General features: G+C 42.1%; 1 protein-coding gene across 6 annotated transcripts in view; it reads right to left on the minus strand.

Annotated features, from left to right (window-relative positions):
- The window catches only part of SGSM2 (small G protein signaling modulator 2), a 63,914-nt gene that overhangs the window by 19,327 nt on the left and 20,468 nt on the right, over positions 1–24,119 (minus strand). For 3 of the 6 annotated variants that reach the window (XM_052803340.1, XM_052803338.1, XM_052803343.1), the window contains exons 3-12: positions 14,433–14,595; positions 10,284–10,445; positions 7,271–7,338; positions 6,617–6,762; positions 6,049–6,183; positions 5,470–5,594; positions 4,353–4,420; positions 2,458–2,621; positions 1,780–1,909; positions 193–327 (exon numbers count right to left, since the gene is read on the minus strand). In XM_052803340.1, coding sequence (XP_052659300.1) covers positions 193–327; positions 1,780–1,909; positions 2,458–2,621; positions 4,353–4,420; positions 5,470–5,594; positions 6,049–6,183; positions 6,617–6,762; positions 7,271–7,338; positions 10,284–10,445; positions 14,433–14,595 — 1,296 coding nt within the window. The remainder of the gene's footprint in view (positions 1–192; positions 328–1,779; positions 1,910–2,457; positions 2,622–4,352; positions 4,421–5,469; positions 5,595–6,048; positions 6,184–6,616; positions 6,763–7,270; positions 7,339–10,283; positions 10,446–14,432; positions 14,596–24,119) is intronic. The other 3 variants (XM_052803339.1, XM_052803342.1, XM_052803341.1) reach the window with 3 other exon arrangements.

Consider the following 24,119-nt stretch of genomic DNA (forward strand, 5'->3'; position numbering starts at 1 on the left):
GGGAAGATGCTGTTGTTTCCACTTTCCATAGGTTGTGAGCATATTCCCAGTCTCTCCACACAGTCAACTTAATCTCCAGATCTCATGGCATGAGTGAAATGTTTTTCCCTGTAATAATGCCAACACTGTTGTATGCATCAGTGGAACGAGCTGCAATAGAGCTCTGGGACACAGGGGGAGGAGGATAAAAACCTTTCATCCTATTAGGAGCTGTGAGGTTCCGAGAGCAGATCATTGATAGCATTGCGTGTAGCTTATCTTCCTCCTCCTCATCATCGTCAACAGAGGTAGAGCGGCTGGCAGCTAAGTGGTGGTAGTTAATAGTTACTGCTCAAAGAAAATAGTGAAAGAGGAGCATAAGAAGAGAGAACTCGATTCTGCGGGAAAACTCAAAAGGACATGTTCAGCAAAGACAAAGGACTTGAACCCTGCCCTCTTCTTGAAGGCACAAGCTCCTGTAAATGGGTATGAAAAATGAGTTTCTTACAGAAAAAAAAGAATGCTCCACCAAACACAGGCCAGCTTTTGATTGTGCACAGGCTGTATTCCCAGAGCACATGTGTCACATCATGGCAATAGAGAAAGGCCCCAATGCCAGCCTGCAGTAGGTGAGTATGCTTTTTAGCAAAACTCCATGGGAACTCTAGGCTCCGACTAGCTTCTCTCCTTCACCATGCCCTTATCAATGCTGTGGCCTCTTTTCCACTCTGAAACCTGTGCCAGATATATCTGGACAGCAAACGTTCTGCTCCCCAGCATTGTCTGGCACTGTAAACATGCAAGGTACAGGCCTCCTCCTAAGGAAGCCCAAGGCAGGAGCCAGCTCTTGCGCTCAACAGGCAGGTCTGTGCTGGATGTGCCCACAGAATCTGCAGTCCCCTTGATTCAGGCAAAGGCAGAACATGCTTTTGCTGGTGTGTGCATGAACTTACCTGTGGCAAATCCAGAAGCCCTAATAAAGCACGGCCACCATTGTGGTTCAGTCCCCTGGCGTAAGGAGGGTTCAGCTGAGATTTCTGCTTTTTCAGCTGCAGTAAGACCCGACATGAGCAGTAAATCCAAATCCCCTGTAAACTTTAGGGTCTGATCTTCCTGGGAAATTCTTGCTTCTTTGCCAAGGGGAATAAAACTGAACATGCTGTTTGAGAACTAGCTCAAATGCCTTCTTGCATGTAAGGAATTTGTATTCACTGATGACATGAGGTGGTTTGGTGCTTGGGAGTTCATTTAGTTTCCTTGGAAGGGCCTTTATTTATCCATTGTTCAGTTCTTGCTTCCAAGCCAGGAAAACTTAGCCCAGGGAGTTCTTGGGGTACTTTAAGAGTTGAGTTTATGGTTGGTTTTTTTTCTTCTAATAACAACATTATGAGCAAGCAGTGTGGCCAATAAAAATATCCTCACTTCAGGAGCAAAACTGCTCTTTGCTAGTCAAGCAATCTTTGTTTTTAGTCTCAGTTTGCAAGCCCAGGGGAGTATTTTGAAAACTTCCTCTGCAAAACACAGAGTAAATGTAAACAAGATTCCCCACCTCAACTCCATTTCCACTAAGATAACAAGCTTCACTGCATTAAGGAAACCTACAGTAAGCCGTACCTGTTGATCACAATTATCACACAATGAAATTTTGTGATAGGTTTTTTTCTTCCCCCCCAAAAACCTGGCTTGTCCGTTACCTTCAGTTACTTCCCAGGATATTACTTCAAGGTTTTCTTAGGGCTTTGTTTTGGTTTTTTGTTGTTTGTTGGGTTTTTTTTAACAAAGCAGAACAAAGGCACTTACTGTTATCATGCTTGTGTCCTGGATAGATAATTCTGAACACATAGTCTGTAGAAGTATCTTCAGCTGGCATTTCCTCTAGGTCCACTGATTTGTTGCTGTTCCGTTTTCGAAGCTTTGGAAATACCTTACCCTAGAGAAAATAATGATTCCATACATTCAGCTACAAATGACTAGCAGAGCACAACAAACTAAGTACTTCAGACCTTTGGCATCTTAAAACTAAACTTGCAGTGCTGGGAGGAGGTGAGGGAGAAAACAACAGTAGAATCATATATAGCAGGTGGTTTAGGGGTACTTAACACAACTTTTCTGTGTGCTTAGAACACAGCTTTTTCTTGTAATCCATGGGAGTTGGGCACCAGCTTCTTCAATAATGCAAGCCTCTGAGAGCAAGTATGTCCCGGTCCATTTGAGTCTTGGTCCCTATCGTTTGGGTTCATATTTTGATAGAACAGCAGATTCCAGTTCATTGCTCAATGCGGTAATGAAGGTATGAACAATTTCTATAGACTATCTGTATAAGAATCAGATTGGACTAAATGGAGTTATTTTGCCTCCCACTTTACTAGAAAGCAGCTGATAATCAATGCCCAGGCTCTGCGGAGCAGGATGCTGGTTGAACAAAGACATTAAGATCAGCCCTAACTACTACAAGCAGCTCATCCGAAAAGGCAGTACCTTGCCCTGTTGGGACCAAAGTGGTGGTTCCAGCTGACCACGAGGCAGAAGACCATTTTCCAGACAGGAGAGAAACGCGAGGAGGTGACCTCCTTGGGGGAAGTGCAGCGGAGGTCTCTGAGTTCCATCCTGACTCACCAAGACTAATGTCCATCTGCTTTCTGCTGCAAAGGAGGACAAGGGAAGTCCACGCTGTTACATCGGAACCTCTATTTTATGCTCTTACCTTCTAAGTAAATTTTATTTGTGATCATCTCTAAGTAGATAAATAAAGCTCTGTAAATCACAGTGCGATCTAGGGATGATCTCAGTCCTTAAGTCCTAAAGAAGCTCAAGATACAAGCAAACTATGACAGGCCTCATGCAGAAACATTTAAAGTGATTCTGAACACTAATATAATAAATAATAAAGGAATAACTAAACTAAGTCTCTGCTGTATGACATAACTTGACAAAGGACACACAATTTAGAATGAAAACCAACCTAATGCATATAACCAGAGGCTGTCAGCTTTATTCTTGTGAAAATTAGCAAGTCATATTCTCTGCCGTAAATTTTTCTCACCTATCTTCACTGTCACTAGAAATTTAGCACAAATAAGGAAAACCACCCTGGGCTCTGAATACTGTTTTAAGCATAATGATCTGCATCTTGTACAATTTTCAAAAGAATTAAGTGAATTAGGTTCTTAATTTCCTTTTCCAAAACTGAATGAATGAGGCATCTGGAGCCACCTGGATAAAGGGGGGATCTCTGAGAGCAAGGTGTATTCTGCAGCGTGGCTGTGCAAGTTCCAGTCAGGTAGCTAGGTGCTGTGGCAGGACAGCCAAGTGTCTGTCATCTTGTGCAAACAACAAAAATCACGTTGCATATATGCCTGGCACCTGATACTGAAACAGCTTTCTCAGTGAAGAACAACAAAGGCTGTCATGTTTCATGTCTCTTATTTAACTCTCCTTTTCCTGTGGAACTGCCACAAAGCAGAGTGGTGATGCATCTGACCAGTCAGTGAAATACTGGACAGGCACAAAGTGTCCTGGGGAAGCTGATCGAAGTGAGGCAAATGGACCTGAACTAACATTGCAATTGTCATCCTCTACCAGCTAGGCTTCTAGATTTTAACAGTCATCCCCATATGCCCATAACTAGTCAGAAGTGTTAATGACACTGAGAGAGGAAAAGCAATCATTCAAGTGGCTCTCCTGCTTATGTATTTAAAAGCAATATATATAACTGTCTTCTAAAACAGGCTCTTAGTTCAAAAGGTCTTTTAGTCCAACTGTAATTCAAATCTGACTCCAAATAAAATTTCTAAATGTGGTCTTTGCTCTGTGATTTTGACTTAAGACTTGTGGTAAGGAAAGCAGTGGCAGAGACGTTTTGTTCCATATTCCTCTCCCTACATTGAGCAGAATGGGCTACTGAGAACTGGATGGTTGGAGGGTGACAGAGGGTGGCTCTGGTTACATGCACTCCCTTTCTACAGGTTGATGATCCCACTATAGACGCGGCTGACAGACCTGCTTTTTTTCCCCCTCTCCTTTTTTGTAACGGTCAACGGAGGGAGGCCCCTGCTTATAAAGCCAAAGCTTCTATGTTTAATACCTGCTGCTGACAGTTTCCCATAAGCGCTGTTCTGCACAGATGCTCAGAAAAAAAACAAAGCACACAGAAAAAACAAAGAACATAAAAAGCAATTGACAACTAGAGCAGTGTTAGGCAGAGGAGTTCTTACCAGGCCTGAAAAAGTGAAGACATCTGAAGAAGAAAAATGGTTTGCCTCCTTTTGCAATAAACCCCTAACAGGCACCATATAAAATGGCAGCAGCATTAACATTCACCTGGCAGAAAGGGGATTTGGTAGCACCCCCATGAGAAGAAGGTTTATGCTTACGTTGCTGATGGCAGTGAATGCAGACGATCTGGCTGAGTGGCACTATTAATGCGTAGTCCCAGTAAACACTAATAGGGAAGGAAAGAGTGCAGGAAACATTTTTTTCTTCCACATTCAGGAATGCTTGCGGTTCCAAGCACCCCATAAAAAGACTCTGCTAAGTTAATAACTGCTTATTAAAATTGCTCAATTAAGGTAAATTAATAATAAAGTAAAAGGCAAAGGAACTAATTCTCCACAGTGGATACATCTGGCACCAGCCTTTCCAAAACCTCCCTTCCTCTCTTCACCTCCCCTTCCCCCCCACTGCCCCATACCAGATTACAACAATGCTCTGGCTAAGATTAAAACGCCTGGGGCACAGACTTCATGATGGTCTTGTAGCTGGGTTTCAGGACAGCAGGGTTCTGTTCTGTCTTGCTCATGTGATTTATGGCCAGCAGCATGTAAATCCATTGGGGCTCAAGCTTACAGATTAAACATGAAACGCCCTGAACCCTTCTGAGAACAACCTTGACAGAGGTTAGCAATAAAAGCAAGGGTAGAGGTCTTCACTGATGTTCTATTAAAAAGTACACACGAAGTTTTAGAAAAAGAATGGTGTGGATTAAGCATTTGAGAGCACTGTTCTGGTCCTGAAGGAAGCATTCCCTGAGGAGGCATACCTGCCTGGTTCAAGACTTTACCTGTCTTTCTACTGAAGCAGATTGCCAAATTAGATGAATAACTGATCTAACGAAAGACAATGACATTGCAGGTCTCTCTAGAGGCTGAAATTAGCCATGCTTACCAAGTGATCTATGACCCTCTGAAGGCAGGTACTAGAATTGTAATGATGGAAGGTAGTGTTGAGCCTTTTCTCCCAAACACCTGGAAAAGTGGGGTTTTGTTTTCCTTTTGAAAAGGCCTTATATCCAAGTGCATTACAGGACCTTTGGAAAGTTGCTTAATCTGTGGCAAAACAGGAACAGAACCCAAGCTGTCCGACACCTCAACTTATGCACTATTCAGAAGCCCTTCAATTAAATCAGCCTTATTACACTTACGTCATATTGCCAAGTATACAAGAAATAAACACCGTGAATGCTTCTGATCTTTTCCTGAATGCAATGACTACCTTTTCTCCAGCTCTGAATCTCCAAGGGTTCCATTCATCAGCTGATTTGGAGTCCATTTTAATGTCAAACTATCTGCTGACTGATGAAGGGAGAGATACCCAGGAATTGCCTCCAAGTCATCTTTCTGTTCACAGAAGCAACAAACAGACAATCCAGGTGACTCAAGTGCACAACTATAATTGTCATGTTCCAGCCTTCCTATGCCCCACAAGTTCTAGAGCAGTGCATTATATAGGAACTGCTGAGGGAACAGTTAACAGCAAAAGTACTGGTATTTAATATTGCTATTAGAAAGAGTGGAAAAAACACAGTAGGTTCACTGGGTTTATGAAATACAGTCCGGTATGTTTGTTCCTACCTATAGGCCCACTTCACATTTCACATTGGTCAGGCAGTGAAAGCATTTGTCACATCTTAATTTACCTCAGCATAATAGAATCAAGTGGGAAGGCAGCACTGTCCTGAGGACAAGACATTAAGGAGGTACTCAACAAGCCTATTCTTACATATACTACCAACTTCTCAAGTCACAGCCAGGCAGCAGCTGTGTGTGTTGGCCCAAAACTCCATGTACTCACCGGCTGGACTAAGACATTGTTTTTTCCATACAAAAGGTGTGTTCGGGAATTCTGGTGCAAAGACTCCACATACTCTCTCGCCGAAGCAGCAAAGCGATCTTCTGATGTGCTCCCACTTGAATGTCGTTTCCGGACCTAGCACACACACAAACACAGTCAAGGCAGATCAGGTAGGACAGGAATGACTGTACCAGCAGGCCAACAGAACAGGAACAGTTCCATTTAGACCAATCTCTGTAGAGTGGAACTTCTTCTTGAGCCAGGAGACCTTGCAGAGAAATAACCTAGACTCTTACTCACCCCTGACCAAGGCAGCTCATAATTTCTTGTGAACTACCCAGTCAGATCACAAGTGTCAAAAGCCACAGAATTTAGTCCTGGATCTCAAACTTTTCTACATACAGATAAAGAGAACATCTGGGCCCAAACGGACTTCTAATCTGCGATAAAGGCTCCATTACAGAAGAGAAAAGAAAGGTTGTTCTAGATTCAGATCTCTCCCTCCTGGTGTTGTTTTTATTATCAACCTGTGCCTTAACTCAGAAATAGTTACTCAGTAAATACCTACTCCCAGGGCTGGGCGCTTCGAAGGAGAGTCTTGGCGGCCGTGTACTCCATGAATCCGGTGTCGTTGAACAAGCTCATCTGCTGAAGGGTCTGTCCAATAGTGATCTGCTGTTTTTAGCTTGGTGTACTCCAGAGCACATGGTCCAACTAAGAAAACAGCCCAAGAGAGAAACCTTCTGAGTCTGTTCAGACACGTACTTGGTCTTATCCTGCTGGCCAAGTACTGAAAGTGAGATTTCCTTCTCAAGCCATGTGAATATTAACTATCACTTAATGATCCTACAGCATCAGCCCATAATGTAGACAATACATATAACAACATATCAGGTCCTATTATCTAGGGCTGTATAAAAATATTCCTGTAGGACACAATACCCTGCCATAGCAGCATTGGTAGTTACAATCTGCTAGCAAGCATTCAGTAAAATGCTATTCCCATTCTGTTCTCTGATCCATCCAATAATTAATAATAAACCCAGATGAACAGTCTCTATTAGTCTCCTAAGCAACAAAACAACATCATCTGTGTTGCTGCATTATAAATAAACTACATGCTAGAGATAAAAATCACCTTTTGTAACACTGTCATAATACAAAATGTTTTAAGAAACAATTTATTTTCTTTAGCATAAGAAGTAACTTTGCAAGAACTCACCTAGAAGAGAAGCCAGTATTGGACCACAAACAGGATCTGCCAGTAAAGCTTCTTTTTCATAATATTTACTAGGAATAAAAGATCAGACCCCAGTTAAAAACACCAACAGTTATTTTTTAAAAGCTCTTATGCCTCCTAGTAACATGAGTGCATTGACTTTAAAAATATCACGTTACTGCTTACCAGAAAGTATGTCAAAGGAAGCAAAAGAGGCAAGGGCAGAGAAGCTAGACACGCTGCTATTAACCTGACAACTCCTTCAGCATTTGCTGTGGCCCCCCAGTAGTCCAGTGGAAGTTGACTGCATGTGCAGGGGGAAGCATGACTACTGAAGTCACGTTCCAGGTCAGACTTCATACTTAAAAACTGAGGTCAAACACTCATTTCAAGAGCAAATTCAGACAATTAAATTACCTATATAAAAGGGAAGATTTAAGAGTTTAGAGTTCTAAGAGTTTTACCAAGGTTGAAAATAGGACCTAGGCTGTACATCTGGAGTGCTGTGCATGTACTGAAGCAGAACACATTTTCAAAGCTTGGTGTTAGTTACAGTTCTAACACAAAAATTCCAGCAATAGAATTTTGCTGTGATTATCAAATACACTCTCCCACACAATGGAACGATAAGAAAACTGTGTATCTAAACAGAGGCAGGACCAAAGGGATCCAAACCCTATATATTTCCTGAATTTGACAGGTAGAGGAAGAGCAGTTGCTATGATTACCTAGAAATCAGCAATGCATGCATCTCCTCTAAAAGCTCTAATGGAGCTTGACTGGCTCATCTACTGAACTTGTAAAGAAGAAACGTTGTGTTGGGTTTGCAAGTAAAAAAGGCTTTTACAACATGGTGTGTCGTGAACTATTTTTAAAGATCATTAAAATATATCATAAGAAAGCTATGGAGAAATTAATTTAGCCTATTGTAGATACCTGCTTTAGAATTAGATCATTTCCTAAACTACATCAGTAACATTGACTGGATCTCCATGGAGCATAAAAGGAGCATAGAACAACAAGCTCAATAAACATACACTCCAGACTTCTATATTTAACAAGATTACCACCACCCGTACTTTGGATCCATATTCTGCCCTCGATCAGCTGTGTAATCTCAGGCAAGTCACTTCCCCCCCAGTATGCTCATTCTACCTCATCTATTTTTGAACTGAGCTCAAGAGGCAGGAGCTTGCCTTTTGCTAAATGTGTTTACCCACTATATTTGATTTGGGGTTTTGGCCACTAACGCAATATGGAGACAAACAATAACTCTGTGCAAGCAATTTTGTCAGTTTTCCACAGAGACCAAGAGATCCACACATTCTTAAACATCTCTTCCATCTGTGAGGAATAATCTTGAAACACTGTCAAGAACAATGACCTACTACAAATAGTAGCTCTTGCAATGACCCCCAAAGTCTTCCCATCACAGCAGGCAAAGCTGACTTATAAAACCACATAGCCAAAAAAAAAAAATCAAAACACCCAAATTTCTTGAACTGTCATTATCCTCTGCTGTCTCTCCCACTAGGTGGGGCTCAAACTCTAAACCACCTTCTCTTCGTCAAGAACAGAAGAGCTGAAGGACTTAAACATGAAGCATTTGAGCAGTAATGTCACAAAAACGCATGAGAACAAGCCTTATGAAGAGGTTTGCTTTATTCACTAAGTCAGGTTCTCAAAATCACACACGTGCAATTAAGGACCTGATCCTAACTCATTTGAATGGATGGAGAAGGCAGTAAGGTGAACATCTACCATACACAGTAATGGAACAATTGAGACCGAACATTCTTGACACATCTCCAGGTGAATTACGTGGTAAAAGAAATTAAAAAATCCTTGTATCCATGTATCAGCAGACATCTTGATACAACAGACTAAAATGCTTTCATTAACTATGTCTCTGGGACACAGCCAACCCCTCCCACTGTCTCTTCTATACTCAACTCTTAAAACAAACTGGCATTAGATATCCCAGAGCAACAGTTTTCTTTGAACAGCAAGACCACCTTTCTTCCATTCTCCTCCTTTTTAGTGGCAAGATAGATCATGAAAATAAAGCTGATGACAAGGAAAACAGTAATGCAAACCTGGAAAATACTGTGAAAATAAGTTCCTTTCCCTTGTTCAGACCCATGGGCTTTGGACAGCCAAAAACGTGTCCCCCCAGTGCAGAATTACAAGAGCACCACTGCGAACAAATTGCGATAGCAGTGGGTACAGACGTATCTTTCTGGGACCACATCAAGCTTTAGGGTTCCTACCTTTCTCTTCTTATGGGAAATTGTCCCCAGTGTGCCCCATAATTCTTCTTTATCAGTTATGGGAGGGTAGGAACAGTAAGAGTTAAGAATCACCTCTTGGGAAACCAAAGCCAATGCTGGACAGTAGGAAGCAATGATAAAATAGAGAGGACTTGTCTTTTCCTCTTAAGGAGTCCCTGTGGATTACATACATAAAGCATTGGTGCTCTTCAGTTTTGCAAGGGAAGATTCACTTTACACAAAGCTTGACTTTTCTAAAAAGGAACCATGACTCAAAGAACCTGTTTTCACAGCCCTAAGGTTTTATGCCATTAACTCCTCCTGTTCTAAACTCATTTCCCCTTCTTTCATCTACAAAGGGCATTTTCCTCCCTGACATCCTAAAGTTCCAAAGGACTGTTTTCAACTAATATAAGTGAATTAAGCACTCCTGACCTATTAGAAGACATTTCTATTTCACTAAGGTCTAGGTCCCATTAGAATTTGGGCACCTAATATACTTCAAGTTAGTTTTTTAGCTGATTTCTGGAAAGCTGTATGGCTGTTAACATTTTTCTAAGTCTGAAACACTGTCAATGATTCAAAACAAAAGTACATTTTTTTCCTAAATGCCTGTGCAGCTGGTTTTCTTCTTACCAGAAGTCTGCATCACAGAAGTTTTCAGAAGACTTTTGATGAAATCCCTTGTTGCAGATACCCAAACACCTCAGTCCAACAAATCCCCATGCTTCTGATACTTTCCTTACCTGCAGTTATCAACGATATACTGCACAATCTTGTCGAGCACTTTCTCAATCAATGCTGTCCGAACCCATATGTGTTTGATGGCCTGAGGTGTCAAGACAGGTGTTTTGCTTGTGGTTGATCCCTGCCTCTTGAGGGGTTCCTGCCCATCTGGCTGATTTTTCCTGCAAAAGGAGATAAAGTAAAAGTAGTCAGAATTCAGATGACTCTTCTCACAGAAAGCTCTCCAGTGAAAGACTGCGTGGAGCGGTGTTGGAATACACAGCACGTATCTGACAAATGTGTATCTGTATACTAGCTGTCTACATTACTGTGTTAGTACTCGCTACCACTGGGGTGCGGAGTTTTAGTCAGTCCATCATCTGGGATTTTCTGAAAATCATCACTCTAAAGATTTAGGATGCCTCAGTTCCAAGTTGTGAATAGGAAAAGTCTATAAAGATTATCTAATTCACAGACAGATGCTAAACAAGCTCTAAAGAAAGCCCCCAAACAGGCCCGTATTATATGTCTCAGGCTAGGTAGTCACCTACCAAAAATACCTTTTCCACTTCTGGAGCTTTAGGAAAAGCCCAACATTTGTGCTCCTCTAAAACTCCCACATACGAGGCTGAAATGAATAGGCTGTAAATTCACTGCAGACCTACACTCCAAAAGAATGAAAAAACAACAAAATGCAAAGTGTAGCAGAAAATAAGTAGCACCTGATGAACAGAAGTTTGCTTCTTATCAAAGCAAGCTTCGCACTTAGTTGGGAAAGCCCAAGGGAGGATGGTAAAAAGATTCTTGCCTCCCAGCTTTGTCTGGTACCTTCAGGCTGAAGCTAGCCATGACTCCAAGAAGGCACACAGCTGTTTCAGCATGAGATATTCCCACTGAGACGAGAAGCATGGAGTAGGATTTGAGATAACACAGGCAGAGCTTTTCCAGGGACCTCCTGCTATACCATCATCAGGCAATCCTTGGGCACAGGCCCATCTTTTCATTGTCTCTGTAAAGCACCATATATAGCTATAGCAGAGTCTGTGCTACCATGCTGGCAGTGAGATCCTACCTCCTACCACCTACAGAATGACAACAAGACACCTAAGAGAGAAGCAACAGCAAACTGAGAAACTAGAACTATAGCAAGTGAGCATCCAAAGCCAGCTGGGAGCTTGCTTACTGCCAAGACCCACTGCTTGTTCCTCCAGCATAAGTCAGCACAGCAATAGGTCCACCTCAGACTGAGGAGCTTAATGCTGCCTTTCAGCGGCAGGATGGCAAGCTGGCTATACAAAAAGCAGAATCACTTCCCAAGTGCGGCTGTAAACAAGAACATGAGGGCTGCTCAGGACAGTGGTCTCTGAACCATGCGGGAAGTTGTCATTCCTCTCTTATCTGCTGCCCAAATAAATCTACTTGACCCCAGCCCAATGAGGGACACTGGCACGTTGTGCCCCAGGCATGCTGTGGGCAGGTGTTTTGCCGCATGTACTTTTCTCTGTAGACCCCAGTATGGCATGCTTCCTGCCATGCCACTGCACAGCTTCGCAAGGTTGGAGCTGCAATTTGCGTCATGCCAAGGAGCAGCTTCGTGCCTTCTCAGCACAACACGTGCTCTTATCTATGCTGGGTGTCCTGCCACAGTGAGCATCCACCTCTCATCCATTGAGTACTGGCGTCCAAAATACATTTTCATACCGACAACAATGCTCCCCTTCACTTCTTCGGTGGCGCTGACACAAATTATCGCTTGTCACTGTTGAGATAATTAATGGCCTGAACAGATTTGGAACCAGAGATTGATTGTGAAGCTGAATGTGCTGCCCTGAGCCTTCCAGTTTCTAAAAGGTGACCCACAAAAAGGAAAATGGGCTTGTTCTCTCCGTTTCTCTTTACTGCTGCCTAGCAAAGTAGCTGAAATGTGAATTTGTGTTCCCCTCCTCCCTCCCCACTAGCTTTGCCTGCAGCATGAGTTATGTAAGACAAGATGACAACACTGCTCCATACTGAATACCTAATGTGCAGCAACAAGTCACAATGCACAATTTTATAAGGTGGTACCAACCAACATAAGTCTTCCATGACAGCACTGGTGGGGCACTGCCCCAAATCCTATCCTCCTAAAATACTTAACACGCTAAGCCATGTGTCCATAGCATAGCTGGTGGTGAAGCTATGCCAGCCCTGCCACAGCATGTGATGACATCTTGTGATGGGCCCGTGCTCCTGCATCAGGTAATATAATACAGTTGCAGGAGAAAGTGGACTATAAAGCTGAGCACGGGGAGAGCTTCCTACTTCTGCACAGTACTGCAGGTCTGCCTTGGCTCTCCATGTACTGCATAGGGCTGACAGGGGAAGACTAACCCTCTTGATCTCTTTCCCAGAAAACTTGCACCTTAAAATAGCAGAAAAAGAAGGTTCAATTTTGTCCTAATAAGGAGAGAAACCCTGACATCTTCAACAATCTGCAGTAGAAAATCCACGTTCTCAAATGATCCTGTTCTTTGACAGTACTCAGGTCCCCTTTCAGGAAAGTGTTCAATTACGAAGAGTAAATACGTTAGTTGGCTGCTGTTTTGAGTGAGATCTGTAACTCCTCTCTGCATTTACACAGTTCCTAGTCCTCCATTAGGCTGTGACAGCACCTCTACAAGGCAACACACACACAGTGACAATCCCAAGTCAAGAAATACACGACACCACTGACATCAGAGGAATTCAGATGTGCTTAACTGCATCCTAAAGAGGGGCTTTCTTAAGCCACAGTCTCAGGAGCAATTAGACTGCTACAGTGCTTCTGTCTCATTTTATATGTTCAGCGAAGTGAGTCCACCCCCTGCAGTATTTCCTAATAGAGTCTCTTTGCTGTGCATATTTTCTACAGCACTTAAAATTTGTGGTTGTTAATAGCTGAAAAAACACACAAAGTTTTTCCAAGAGAAACCACAGAATTTAAGTTCATTTGCTCCTTTCTGTTAGAGGACACAGCCCAAGGTCTCTGGCGGTTAGAGTGGGGTTTATGCGGGCTCTTAACTGAGGAGCAAGGCTGGTGAATTTTCAGGAGAAAGCATCCTTCTTCCCAACATTTAAAAAACTAAAATTAATAAAATTCCAGTCTATATCAGTAGGTACACAATTAAAAGAAAATATCAAAAATAGGTACCAACCTGTTAAAAACTACATAATGAAGTCTGATAATTATAAGTCTAATAAAGATAAATGCCAGAAAATTAAACAGAAATGTAAGTATAAGTGCTAATTTAAACAACTGTCAATAATTGAAGACTTCAGTGCAACACAAAGTTAAGCTCTCTTGACAAAGCCCTTCATACAGCAAGTTGATCAAGAGGCTAAGAGTTCCTACAATGTACAAAGACGTCTTAAGGCTTAGCAATGCCACTGCACTACTGTCTACAAACAGAACAAAAAATGCTCCTGTCCTGAGTTTACAAGAAAAGACAGTCATCCAACAGGCTCATGCACTGTGATTCAGTCAGCAGAACCACATGGAAAATTTTAATTGCACTACTTACCACTAGCAAGAAGTTCAGGACTTTCAGCAATCTCAAGTCCTTGACTCCACAACGAATTCAGTTGTGCTCAAGTCCAGCATGTACTTAACTGCCTTCCTATAATCAACCTCTCACTGCTGACCACCACTTCTTGAGTTCATCCTTCCTCCTATCATTCTTTGTATCCATTAACTTATTTCTACCATAATACCCACAAATCTTCCGATACTGGTTTGGCAAGGAACATGCCAAACAGCTTTTCCAGTAAGTCTGTTCTTCAGTTCCTCTTGCCGCCCACATCCCTTCCCACCAACAGTCCAAACTGGTCCACCACACCCTGACTGTGAGCATTCTCTAAAATCACCAGTTATTATTCACTTTTGTTGCTTTATGTGGGCTGGATGCGCAGATCTGCTATACTGAGAAGCAAAACGAAACACCAAAGACCCAGTTCCCAACCTCTGTCCCTTTGCTAGCTGTCAGCTTGATCAAACAAAAACATCTGACTAATAGTTACAGACACTAAAGAGACAAAGCTTTAACAAATGTGGCCAAGGAAGACCCCTTTGCATTTACCAAGCAGTCTCCATATCCTCTCCATGCTGCACGCACATCGTAAGAATTTTGCTGATAAAGAGACCTCAGCCTCACCTGCTTTCTACCTGCTGCTGCAGCTCCTGCACTTTCTTGCATATGTCTCCAGCTATTGCGTATGTCTTGCCAACTTTGGTGAACAGTGCAGCCACCTTGTCAGTCCGCAGGAAGCCAGCAGCCCTGCGCTTCAGCATGTGCAGGAGACACGCTTCCACAACACCTGCAAGAAATGGAAGGAGATAAAGTTATGGGTACTGCTGTCCTTCAGTCTTCTCTCTGGTGAATGCCATCTGCTAACACCCACTGGTCAGGTGTGGAGTCAAGAGAACAGAGGAAGGAGGGGAAGAGAAAGACAGACTAGATCTCAAAATCGGATGACACAAGCATGTCTCTAATCAGCAACAATAAGCACCTTCTGAGTTACAGGTAACGTCGGTACATAAATGAACCAAGGACTGAAATATCTCCCAGTATTTTCACCCCATTTTAGGCATGTCACTGTGAAAGAATTCCCGATTCTACTGAAAATAAAGCCAAAGGCAAAACCTCTTCTCAACTCCTCGTAGCAGAACCAGGTCCCCCAACTCAAGATATAATGAGCTAGAAATCTGCTTTTACTGATGATCTCTGTTTTGAGCAGAGGCTCCTGTTTATCTTTGTGAGTTGCTGCATCCATTTCTCCCACTTGTATTTCTCCATATGGTCGGGTGTTTGCAATGAAAAGGACTAATTGGAGGTCATACTTCCCTGTTATTTGCTACTCATTTTTAAAACCATGTTGTAGGAATTTTAGCACTGGCCTGTGAAGAATGATACCAGCAAGAATGCATCTCATCTAAGTTATACAGAGTTCAGGTTCAAACCTGAACTGATCTCTGAATGCAGAACGTGAGAAATTGCTGTATTTAACCAACTACTGGCATGCAGTCGATTGCTGTGTATCATTTAATCTATCTAGTGACCACACAGCTTTCCTTGCCACAGGATCTTGATTTGCAGAAGAGGCTAGAACAAATCATCCTTTTATTTCCAATTATTAAAATATTAACTCTTCATGTCCCAAATGGAAGTGAGATACTTCCATTATGCCACCTCTCATTGGAAATAGGCATGTAAATAACAAAAAACATCTACCAACCCCCTCCCCCTCAACGGCCTTATGTATTCCATTCTCCTCCAGCAAAGGCGAGACTGTGAAAAGAGCATGAGACACGCAAACATTACTATCTCATTGGTTAACACGATTGGGAAGGAGCTCCAATGCAATGAGACTACGGTATACATGGAAACCTACAGGACAGGTAAGGCTATGTATCAGGAGAGTTAAAGCTGCTTTTATTATGTGTTTCACTGTTTAAAATGGCATATTCAAGACAAAGCCACAAACTGCTCCTAGAGTACTGCTGCCTGCAGATCTCTCAGTACATGGTGACTAATACAAAACCTAGAGAAATGAGGAGGCTGAGGAGAGATGTACAAGAATCAAAGCCAGAGCTTCACTTTCTTCAGAACACATATAACCCACAGGCATTTGGAGTCCAGCTAGGTCACAGCTGAGCTGAGCTGGTTTTTGGGGGGTATTTGTGTGTGTGTGTTTTAACATTCCTGAACTCTGAAACAAGTCTCACTGAGTGAAGTGGATTTTTGAGTTGGCTGGGTGGAGAAGAGAAGCTTGGTTGTTTTACTGTGTTAATAGAAGGGAACACGTATCAAACACAGCAGCATGACAGCTGGCTGGAAACAAACTCTGCTGGGAAGTGGTACAACGATGATGCCTTCCACTCACCTAGATTACAGGAAAGACATTTTCTTTCTGGTGAAAACAGCAAAGATAGGAGACTTCTAACATCATCCCACTCAATCCCCCCTCTGTTCCTTCACATTAGGAACACATGGATTAATAACAGTGAACTTAAACATCACCACCAGACATTTCAGTTCACTCTCCACTGATGAGTGGTCCACAGCTTGCAGCTGCTCCAGGCTCTCTGCATATTCACACCGTTCTCGGTTACGCTGGGTTTGTCACCTCAAACACAATTACAAATAGCTAGACCTGTAATGAGCTTCCACCACCACTCGGATAGACTCTCTGATTTGAAATGCTTAGCACACCTTAATCGAGTTACGTTGTGGGCATCCATGTTCCAGCCTAGAAAATTCTCCAAGCGCCAGGGGCAAGCTCCTAGAAGAACGACTTGTTCAAGGCTTTGCATCAGTAACAAAGATCTCCAGGGTAAGATGCCCATGTACCCAGCAACCGTGCATCTTGATGTGGTAGGATGTACAGCCTGGAGAAGCAATAGCCATTGGCTACTGGATCTGTTAAGGAATCGACTGCAACTCAGGCATCACTTGATTAGGAGCTAGGGAACAAAGTGACAGACCTCAGGAAAAGACAGCATCACCTGTGACTGGTATGAAGTTACTCTGCAACCACAGGTACTGAAGATGAACCAGTTGTTAGGACGCTTGCTGGCCTAAAATCATAGGGGCTACTGGAAAACAAATAGGAAACTGAACAATTATGCTCGGGAAGATAAAGCCCTCCCAAAGCACTGGAGATCACTACAAGACAATAAAGCCATAAAACCTGGTAAGATAGGCTCACCTTCCAACAGAATGAATACAAAACATAACACTATACCAGCTACTACAAAGAAAATTCACTGTCCCAGCCGAAACCAGGACAGTCCATCATCTAGCTTTGGACAGAAAGATTAAAAGGCCTATGAACTCAGAAGAAAATGTAATACTACTACAGCCTGAAAGGGAATAGAGATGCAGCCAGACCTACAACTACAACAGATCCATCTGTGAGGTTCATTTTGCAAACCTTACTGTAACATGCTCTGATGGTCATCAGTAAAAGACCGCATTGCACTATTTCAGCCTTGCAAGACTGTGCATCAGAAATCTAACCAGGTCTCATTTAAACTGCTGCAGGAAAAAGAAATAAGATAAATACAAAAAAAAAAAAAAAAAAAACCCAAAATAAAAAACAAGCCTCCTCTATTGGCTTTTAAATTGAGACTGCAGATGACTCACCCAGTCAACACTGTCCATAAAAAGGTATGAAGGAGAACAGACCAATTCATTCATAGGGAGAGGGAAAACCCCAACTTTATCTGCAAGGTGTGCACTCGCTGAGACCCACGCAGGTATGCCAGCCCTTACAGAAGGGTTTAAGTTCAGCATCTGAGCAATGCTGTCCTGCGTTTAATGACAGGAGGCAGTCCTGCGGTAAATTGCAGTTAGAATTGCCACATTACATTTTTGTTACGAGTGACAAATGGCACTCCATCTGCTCTGATACACATTGCATCTCTCCCAAGATTCAGCAGCTAATTTTGAAAGAAGGCAGTATTTTGTTGCACTTTAAGCCCAATACTGTCAGGTGCTGAGCATTTCCTGAAGACTCCCCCTCCTTATTGTGCTTAATGGCCTCCAAATCCCATAATACCTGAAAGCCTGTGTCTGAAAAAGACCTCTCCTCACTGCTCAGTCCCTGAAAACTAACCTAAGTCCCAGGCAAGACTGAATGGCATGCAGAAACACCTCCTGCATTTAGCTAGCCTAGAAGCTATGGCAGTTGGGGGATCACAGAATGTTGTCTGTATTGAACAGTGTTAGTAAAAACATCCCCTTCATCTCCAGCACTGCTACCCTATTTCTTTACAAGACTAAAGAATGACCTGCTAAATGAACAAAAAAAAATTAAGAGAAGCATTTATGAAGTATTAATGACTTCACATTTTGTGTCTTATCACACTGGAAAAGAGAAAACTCTAACTGGCTTCCTGCTATCACTCACTACACAAATTAACCTAATGCGTGTTCAGAAAGCACAACTGTTTGCTCTCTGAGTGCAGAAAACAGCACTACAAAAACAAATTGGAAATGCGCTGTGGGATAACCATGCCATTATTTTGCTTTCAACTGTGAAGGCAGATATGTTTTTAAGCAAGTAACACTGGATAAAATCTGACAGAAGATAAAATTTCCATGGAAATTTCCCTAATTTCCTGATGAGACAGCCAGTGAAATTAAATACCGATGGCTTGGGGATATGGGATTGCTCATTTTTAACGATTTTTATTGAGATACAACTAACCTGAGTTAGCAAAGCCAAGTCTTCTAATTGTATACCCTGAATTCATTCTCTGTAAAATAGAGAAGTCAACATTCATTCTTCTCCTCCTTCCTAGTCCTAAGTTTTAGACTGCAAATTCTTCAGAATAAATTTGATATATTCCCTTATTGCACAGCCTATATGAGAAGCACCGCAACTGAAACTCCAATTTCAACTTAAAATGAAGCAAGAAACATGTACTGTCTTAACAAGTCTCTCTTCAAGCTGCCTAATCTGAAACATGTCACGTAAATGCTGTTGGCAAGCTTGCCAAAAGCACAGGATCATGATGCACTGCGTGGTGAGCAGCTTCTTCCAACACTCGAACAACAGGGACAATTCAAATAAACACAGGAAAACCCTACACACACATAGCCATCCTCCAATAAATGAGTAACTCAGGAGCTTGGCAAGCAGTACAGGTGGTATAAATGAAATAGCATGTCTCATGTACTTACTGATAACGAAGGACTTGTTTTTTTCTTTTGTTTTGTTGCAGGGCTTTTTCCCTTTTTCCTTTTTTTTTTTTTTTAATAAATAAGAGCATTTGAGCAGTCACAGCATTCAATTGAAGTCTTTGGCATAAATGCTCATGCTTTGCATATCCACACCCTCTTCTGTTCCGAGGGCAAATGGACAAAGTTGCTGTTGTGTTAGAAAGTGGACAAAAGAAATACCAGCCCATCCATGTTATTTCCATGTTGCTGTAACCCAAATAAAGCCTTACTAAGTGGTACAACAAGGTATTCATACACTTTTACACCCACTATCTCTCTGAAAAAAATAGCTTGATTCACCCTTCTTTGTGATCTCTCATTTAATTGCTTATTACCTTCCAGTTTCACTTTAAACAGCGCCAACAAACTCATGTTTGGATGGATGAATAGAGTATCCTAAATTTTAAAAAACTGGTTATTTACTTTCTGTATTACACTAAGGTCTCATTGCATCAAGCAGTATATAAACACATACTGAGACAAACACACGTAGATAAGACTGATAAAAAGTAGAAGAAAATATATATAAATTTATCCCACTTTTTGCAGTGAGAGAACAGCATTCTTGAATGCTTAAAAGACTTATCATCAGGAACTGAGGATCACGGCACTTATCAGCATTTTATCTGTAAGTAGATTTATCTGGAAGCAGAGAAGAAAGATTATTCAGCCTTGTTCCCTTGTGAGTTGGACAGTAAGTCACTGTGTTTCTCCTCTCCATCCTATTCCAAGGAAAAGAACACCAACAACCCCTCCGTGATTAGGGCTTTGTTGCAGCTGGCCCTGGGCTATATTGGAGTAACTGTCCTAGCATTTCTTACTGCTGTTTGCAAATAGGGTCCTGCCCGGGCTGAACCAAGAGGAGCCCTAGCCCGGGAAAAGCAAAAACCAGACTCACTGACATGTTGTATGGCAACAATGGAACAGTGCCAATGGCCTCAGCTTTTTCAGACTCCTGTTCTCTTAGGACATGAGCTTGACTGCATCAAACAAGGCTACTGAGCAGCAAGTCTGACACTGCTTCCCACGCTGGTATACTTCCCAACCAGAACTACTGCCTCAGAAGACAACCACTCCCTTGCTTTTTCACCCGTATTATGCACAAAAGCCTCAGCACGGCACTATTCTCTGAAAGGAGGACCAGGACACGTAGACGCATCCCTGCTTGACCCCTCTCAGCAATCAGCTTATACCAGGAAACATCCGCTGCAATCAAAGGACATCTGTAGGTGGCAAAGGCAATGCCTGTGGTCTTACACAAGTGGGAGCCCAGCGCTGATGACATCTCTGCAAACAAGGCTGTTTCTACTCAAAGGAAGAGAGAGCATCTGTGCATCTAACACAGAAGCAGCAGCGGGGGCGAGCACTGTTTGGTTGCCCATGGGGTTTTGCAAGGCCAGGTAGAGCAGCATGGGAAGAACAAAGAGTGATGACAGCGTGGGGATGTTCTTCACATCACAGTCATAGATCCTGTCTAGCAACCATCACAACAACTCTTAACCCAGCTACTGTTTTGCACTGTCTTTCAATTAGAAATAAAGTAAATGAAAAAAGAAAAGCAGCTTTCTGGGTGCCTGAAGCAATGCAGCAATAATTGGTTCCAAATCTTAAATGAAGCAACCTGCCTTTAAAAATAACAGCAAAGTGCATTGCTGTTGCTTAGGAAACAGGCTCTCTTCCCACCTTTGCTGTTGTTTTTTTTTCTTTCTTTAAAACAATAAAATATTAATGAAACAAATTTAGTGAAAAGCACAGCAGGCACAGTTTTAATTATTAATAAATGTTGCAGCTGCCATGGAGGGCAATTTCCACAGTGACTGTCCCTAAAGCACCAATATTTAATTATTCCATTGTGACATTTATCATCACAAGGACTTGGCATAACATCAGTCCCCAACTGACTGTAATACACACATAGTGGCTATTTGCAAGGGGAGAGACACTGGAATCAGCTGCTGGATTGCCTCAAAACGTATGTTCCACGGGATGAGAGACTAACGGACCATGTCCAGTTCTATGTGTAAGGCACCCTCAGATCTGGGTTCAGGGTACAGTGCCAGCCTGTGTGACCTTCAAGTCACTTCATTCTCCTCTACTTCACCCACAGACTGAGGCTAACAGTACTGTCTGTCTCCAGCTTTTCTCTCCAGTCCCCTTTATACAAGGGAATTATTCCAGAACAGCTAACTGACTTTACATTCACATCTGACCTAATCTGAATTAGCTTTCAAACACAAAGTGGCTTTTATCCAGTTAAACGATGAAGCATTCGAGGAGGGCAGTACATCTTGCAACACAGATGCCCTCCTATTCCAACCCAGGGGACCGTACAGATGTCACCTCCGTAGCGTACGACAGCAGGAAGGCACCCCTCCAACACAGCAAGGGGCACAAGAGCTTCACAGCACATTGGTTAAAGAGGTCAGCTGCCTGGAAGAGGCAAGGAGGGCTTTTTGTTTACTGTGTGTGCAAAGGCAGACACTGATTTCATTGCACTGTGTCAACATCACCCACAACCACATTCCCCTGCACGTGCACACACAGCCAAGCTCAGTCAAAAAGGAAACTTTAACACGTCCTGAACAAACTTGCAGAAGAATCACCTCAAGCTGCAGGATCTTTTAAAAGGCATGAGAGGACCTTGACAGTGGTGCTCAAATGGCTTTACAGAGAGAAAATACAAGGTATTTGAGGACATCTCCTTAGCTCCACCTAGCTCTTCTCTTTTTGTTTCTCATCTGTTTTAAACCAAGCACAAAAATTAGATTCCTATTTTCTAAGCATTGCATTGAAACAGTAAAAGCACACTTTTTACAGTGAAATAAACTAGCATTTACAAACTCTTCTTCCTGAAAACCTCCAAGTCTCCCCAGGAAAGTCTCTCCTTTTCTGTGCAGGAAGGCCTCCACAAACCCATTGCTTTGCAGTCAGGCTGCTTACGCTCCTTGCGTTCTGGTAATCTGCAAGGGAATTAGCATTGTTTCTTAGGCAGCTCTTGGATTTAAATCAATTCTCCATGGCAGGCTCTCAGCATTCATCTTGTAGGCTTGTGGGAATAGGTGAAAACAAACTGAACTTGCTCATTTACCCTGAATATAATATATTTCCCTCCTATTGTTCTGCTGGACGGTGTCAGAAATGACAAGAAATTTTAACTGAACACACAAGGGTATGGTGTGCACAAACACTCCTCCATTTCCACAATGCATCAGCATACATTTTCAAACAGTTGAAATCAATACAGATTATGTATTACAACCACACTCAGCAACACATGTGTAAAACCCAACCAGCATGCAATGGAGACAACATCAAGAATACATGGTAGACCTGGAGGGTGGGAAAAAATAATCTTGACAGATAACTATTTTGGGGGAAGAGAGCTGGAGGATTAGGTAAATCAGGTTTATGCAAACCCACTTTTCTTTATTTTTGAGAAACCAAAAATAGGTAATCCCCCTGGAGTTGCAAACTGCAGAATGCAGAGCTCAGATTGCTGCCTAAAAAGATAACACACAAAACATTTTAGGGGTTATAGTTAGAAGAACCTTTGGGACAGGAAATGAAGTTATTTACCTATTTTAAAGAAAATGAACCATTTTCTCCCTTTTTGGAATCTGACACTCTAAAAAGACATAAAAAGAGATGAAGGTTTAGCTGTTTCTGGAGGAACTCATAACATCAGAAAGACATCAACAGGTAGTTTTGCGTGCAAACAGGTAGTTTGTACACACATACACGTTTTTATTTATATGTATGCACGCACACAGGTAAATAACTACTGTAAGTTTTCTGAGCATAGCACAATGTGATCCTGAGCCCGCCTACTGTCACTATACTTACAGCAATAAATATATACAAAAACTGACTACAGAAAAACACAGATATTCATTACATATAGATTGGAAGAACAGCACTGCGCTTAGAATAAATCAACACAGCTCAGGTAATTCGCTTGTATGGTTCAGCTAACAGCAGCCATCTAAAAATTCATTAACTCCAGCCAGTTTTGAGGAACATCCCCTGCAGTATCCACCACTGAATTTAATGAAGTGCAGATATGTTATTGATTTACAGTCCAAATAATCATGGTCCCCAACAAGCTTTGGAAAATGTCACTTTTTTATGACTTCAACAAGGCTATTTCTTGCAGGGTCCGGTGAACAAGTTCAGTTTTCTCTTTTTTTGCCTTTATGAAAATCTTGACATGACTTAATGGACTGTGAAATAAGAGAGAGCTCTAGGGATGGGGCTGGAAGGGTGGTAAGCAGAGAAAAGGCGGCTTGTGGAAGGATTATTTATGGGCTTTATTTAGCAGACAAGATTTTCTTTAGACAGGAAGAAATACCGCAGCTAAATACCTTGTTTTCATGGAAACTATGCACAGGGAATTGAATTCATGAGGCTGAAGAAAATAAGAACAAGTGAAAAGAGGACGATGATAAAGCAGCAATCAGATGCTCACAATCTCCAGCTGCTGTTGCTTTACCTAGCTAATCACAGGTCTGCCCAGTTTGAAACCAATTTTATTACCAAGTTATAGCATGCTATGTCATTGAGAAATGCCTACTGAATAGATGAGATACCCAGCTGTACCAGCATACTAGCTAAGAAGCAAATGACTGCAGAGGAGATATCCAAATTTGCTCCTTTGTCCAAAGGGTACTGCTTTGTGCATTTTATGGAAGAGGGAAAAACTGAATATCAAGCAAGTGTTTAAGTCTCAATCCCCATTTGACATTCTGTCTTCAAATGCCAAGGATCCTAGACTCTCCAGATACAGCTGCACCGCAAATAAGGGACTTCATGTGACAAATCCAAGTACGCTCATGGGACACTAGGCAAGGATAATAAGGAGATACAGCCAAGCTCTCACTCCCACCTGCCTCACCTGATCTTCAATACATCATTCATCAAACCAAGCACGCAACAACCACTGCAATCGAGACAGAAGGACTCCCCTGCCTATCAGAACAAAAAGCACTAAAAAAGAAGTGGTTCACTTTGAACTACTATCTCCCTCAGACCTCTGGTGCTGTGATTTAAATATCATAGCAAGGGGTATGAATAATATAAAGATATCTGCGATCACTTCTTAATTTTCAGGGTTGCAAT

The sequence above is a fragment of the Harpia harpyja genome, chromosome 12 (genome assembly GCF_026419915.1).
Source record: "Harpia harpyja isolate bHarHar1 chromosome 12, bHarHar1 primary haplotype, whole genome shotgun sequence".
NCBI classification, from domain to species: Eukaryota; Metazoa; Chordata; class Aves; order Accipitriformes; family Accipitridae; genus Harpia; species Harpia harpyja.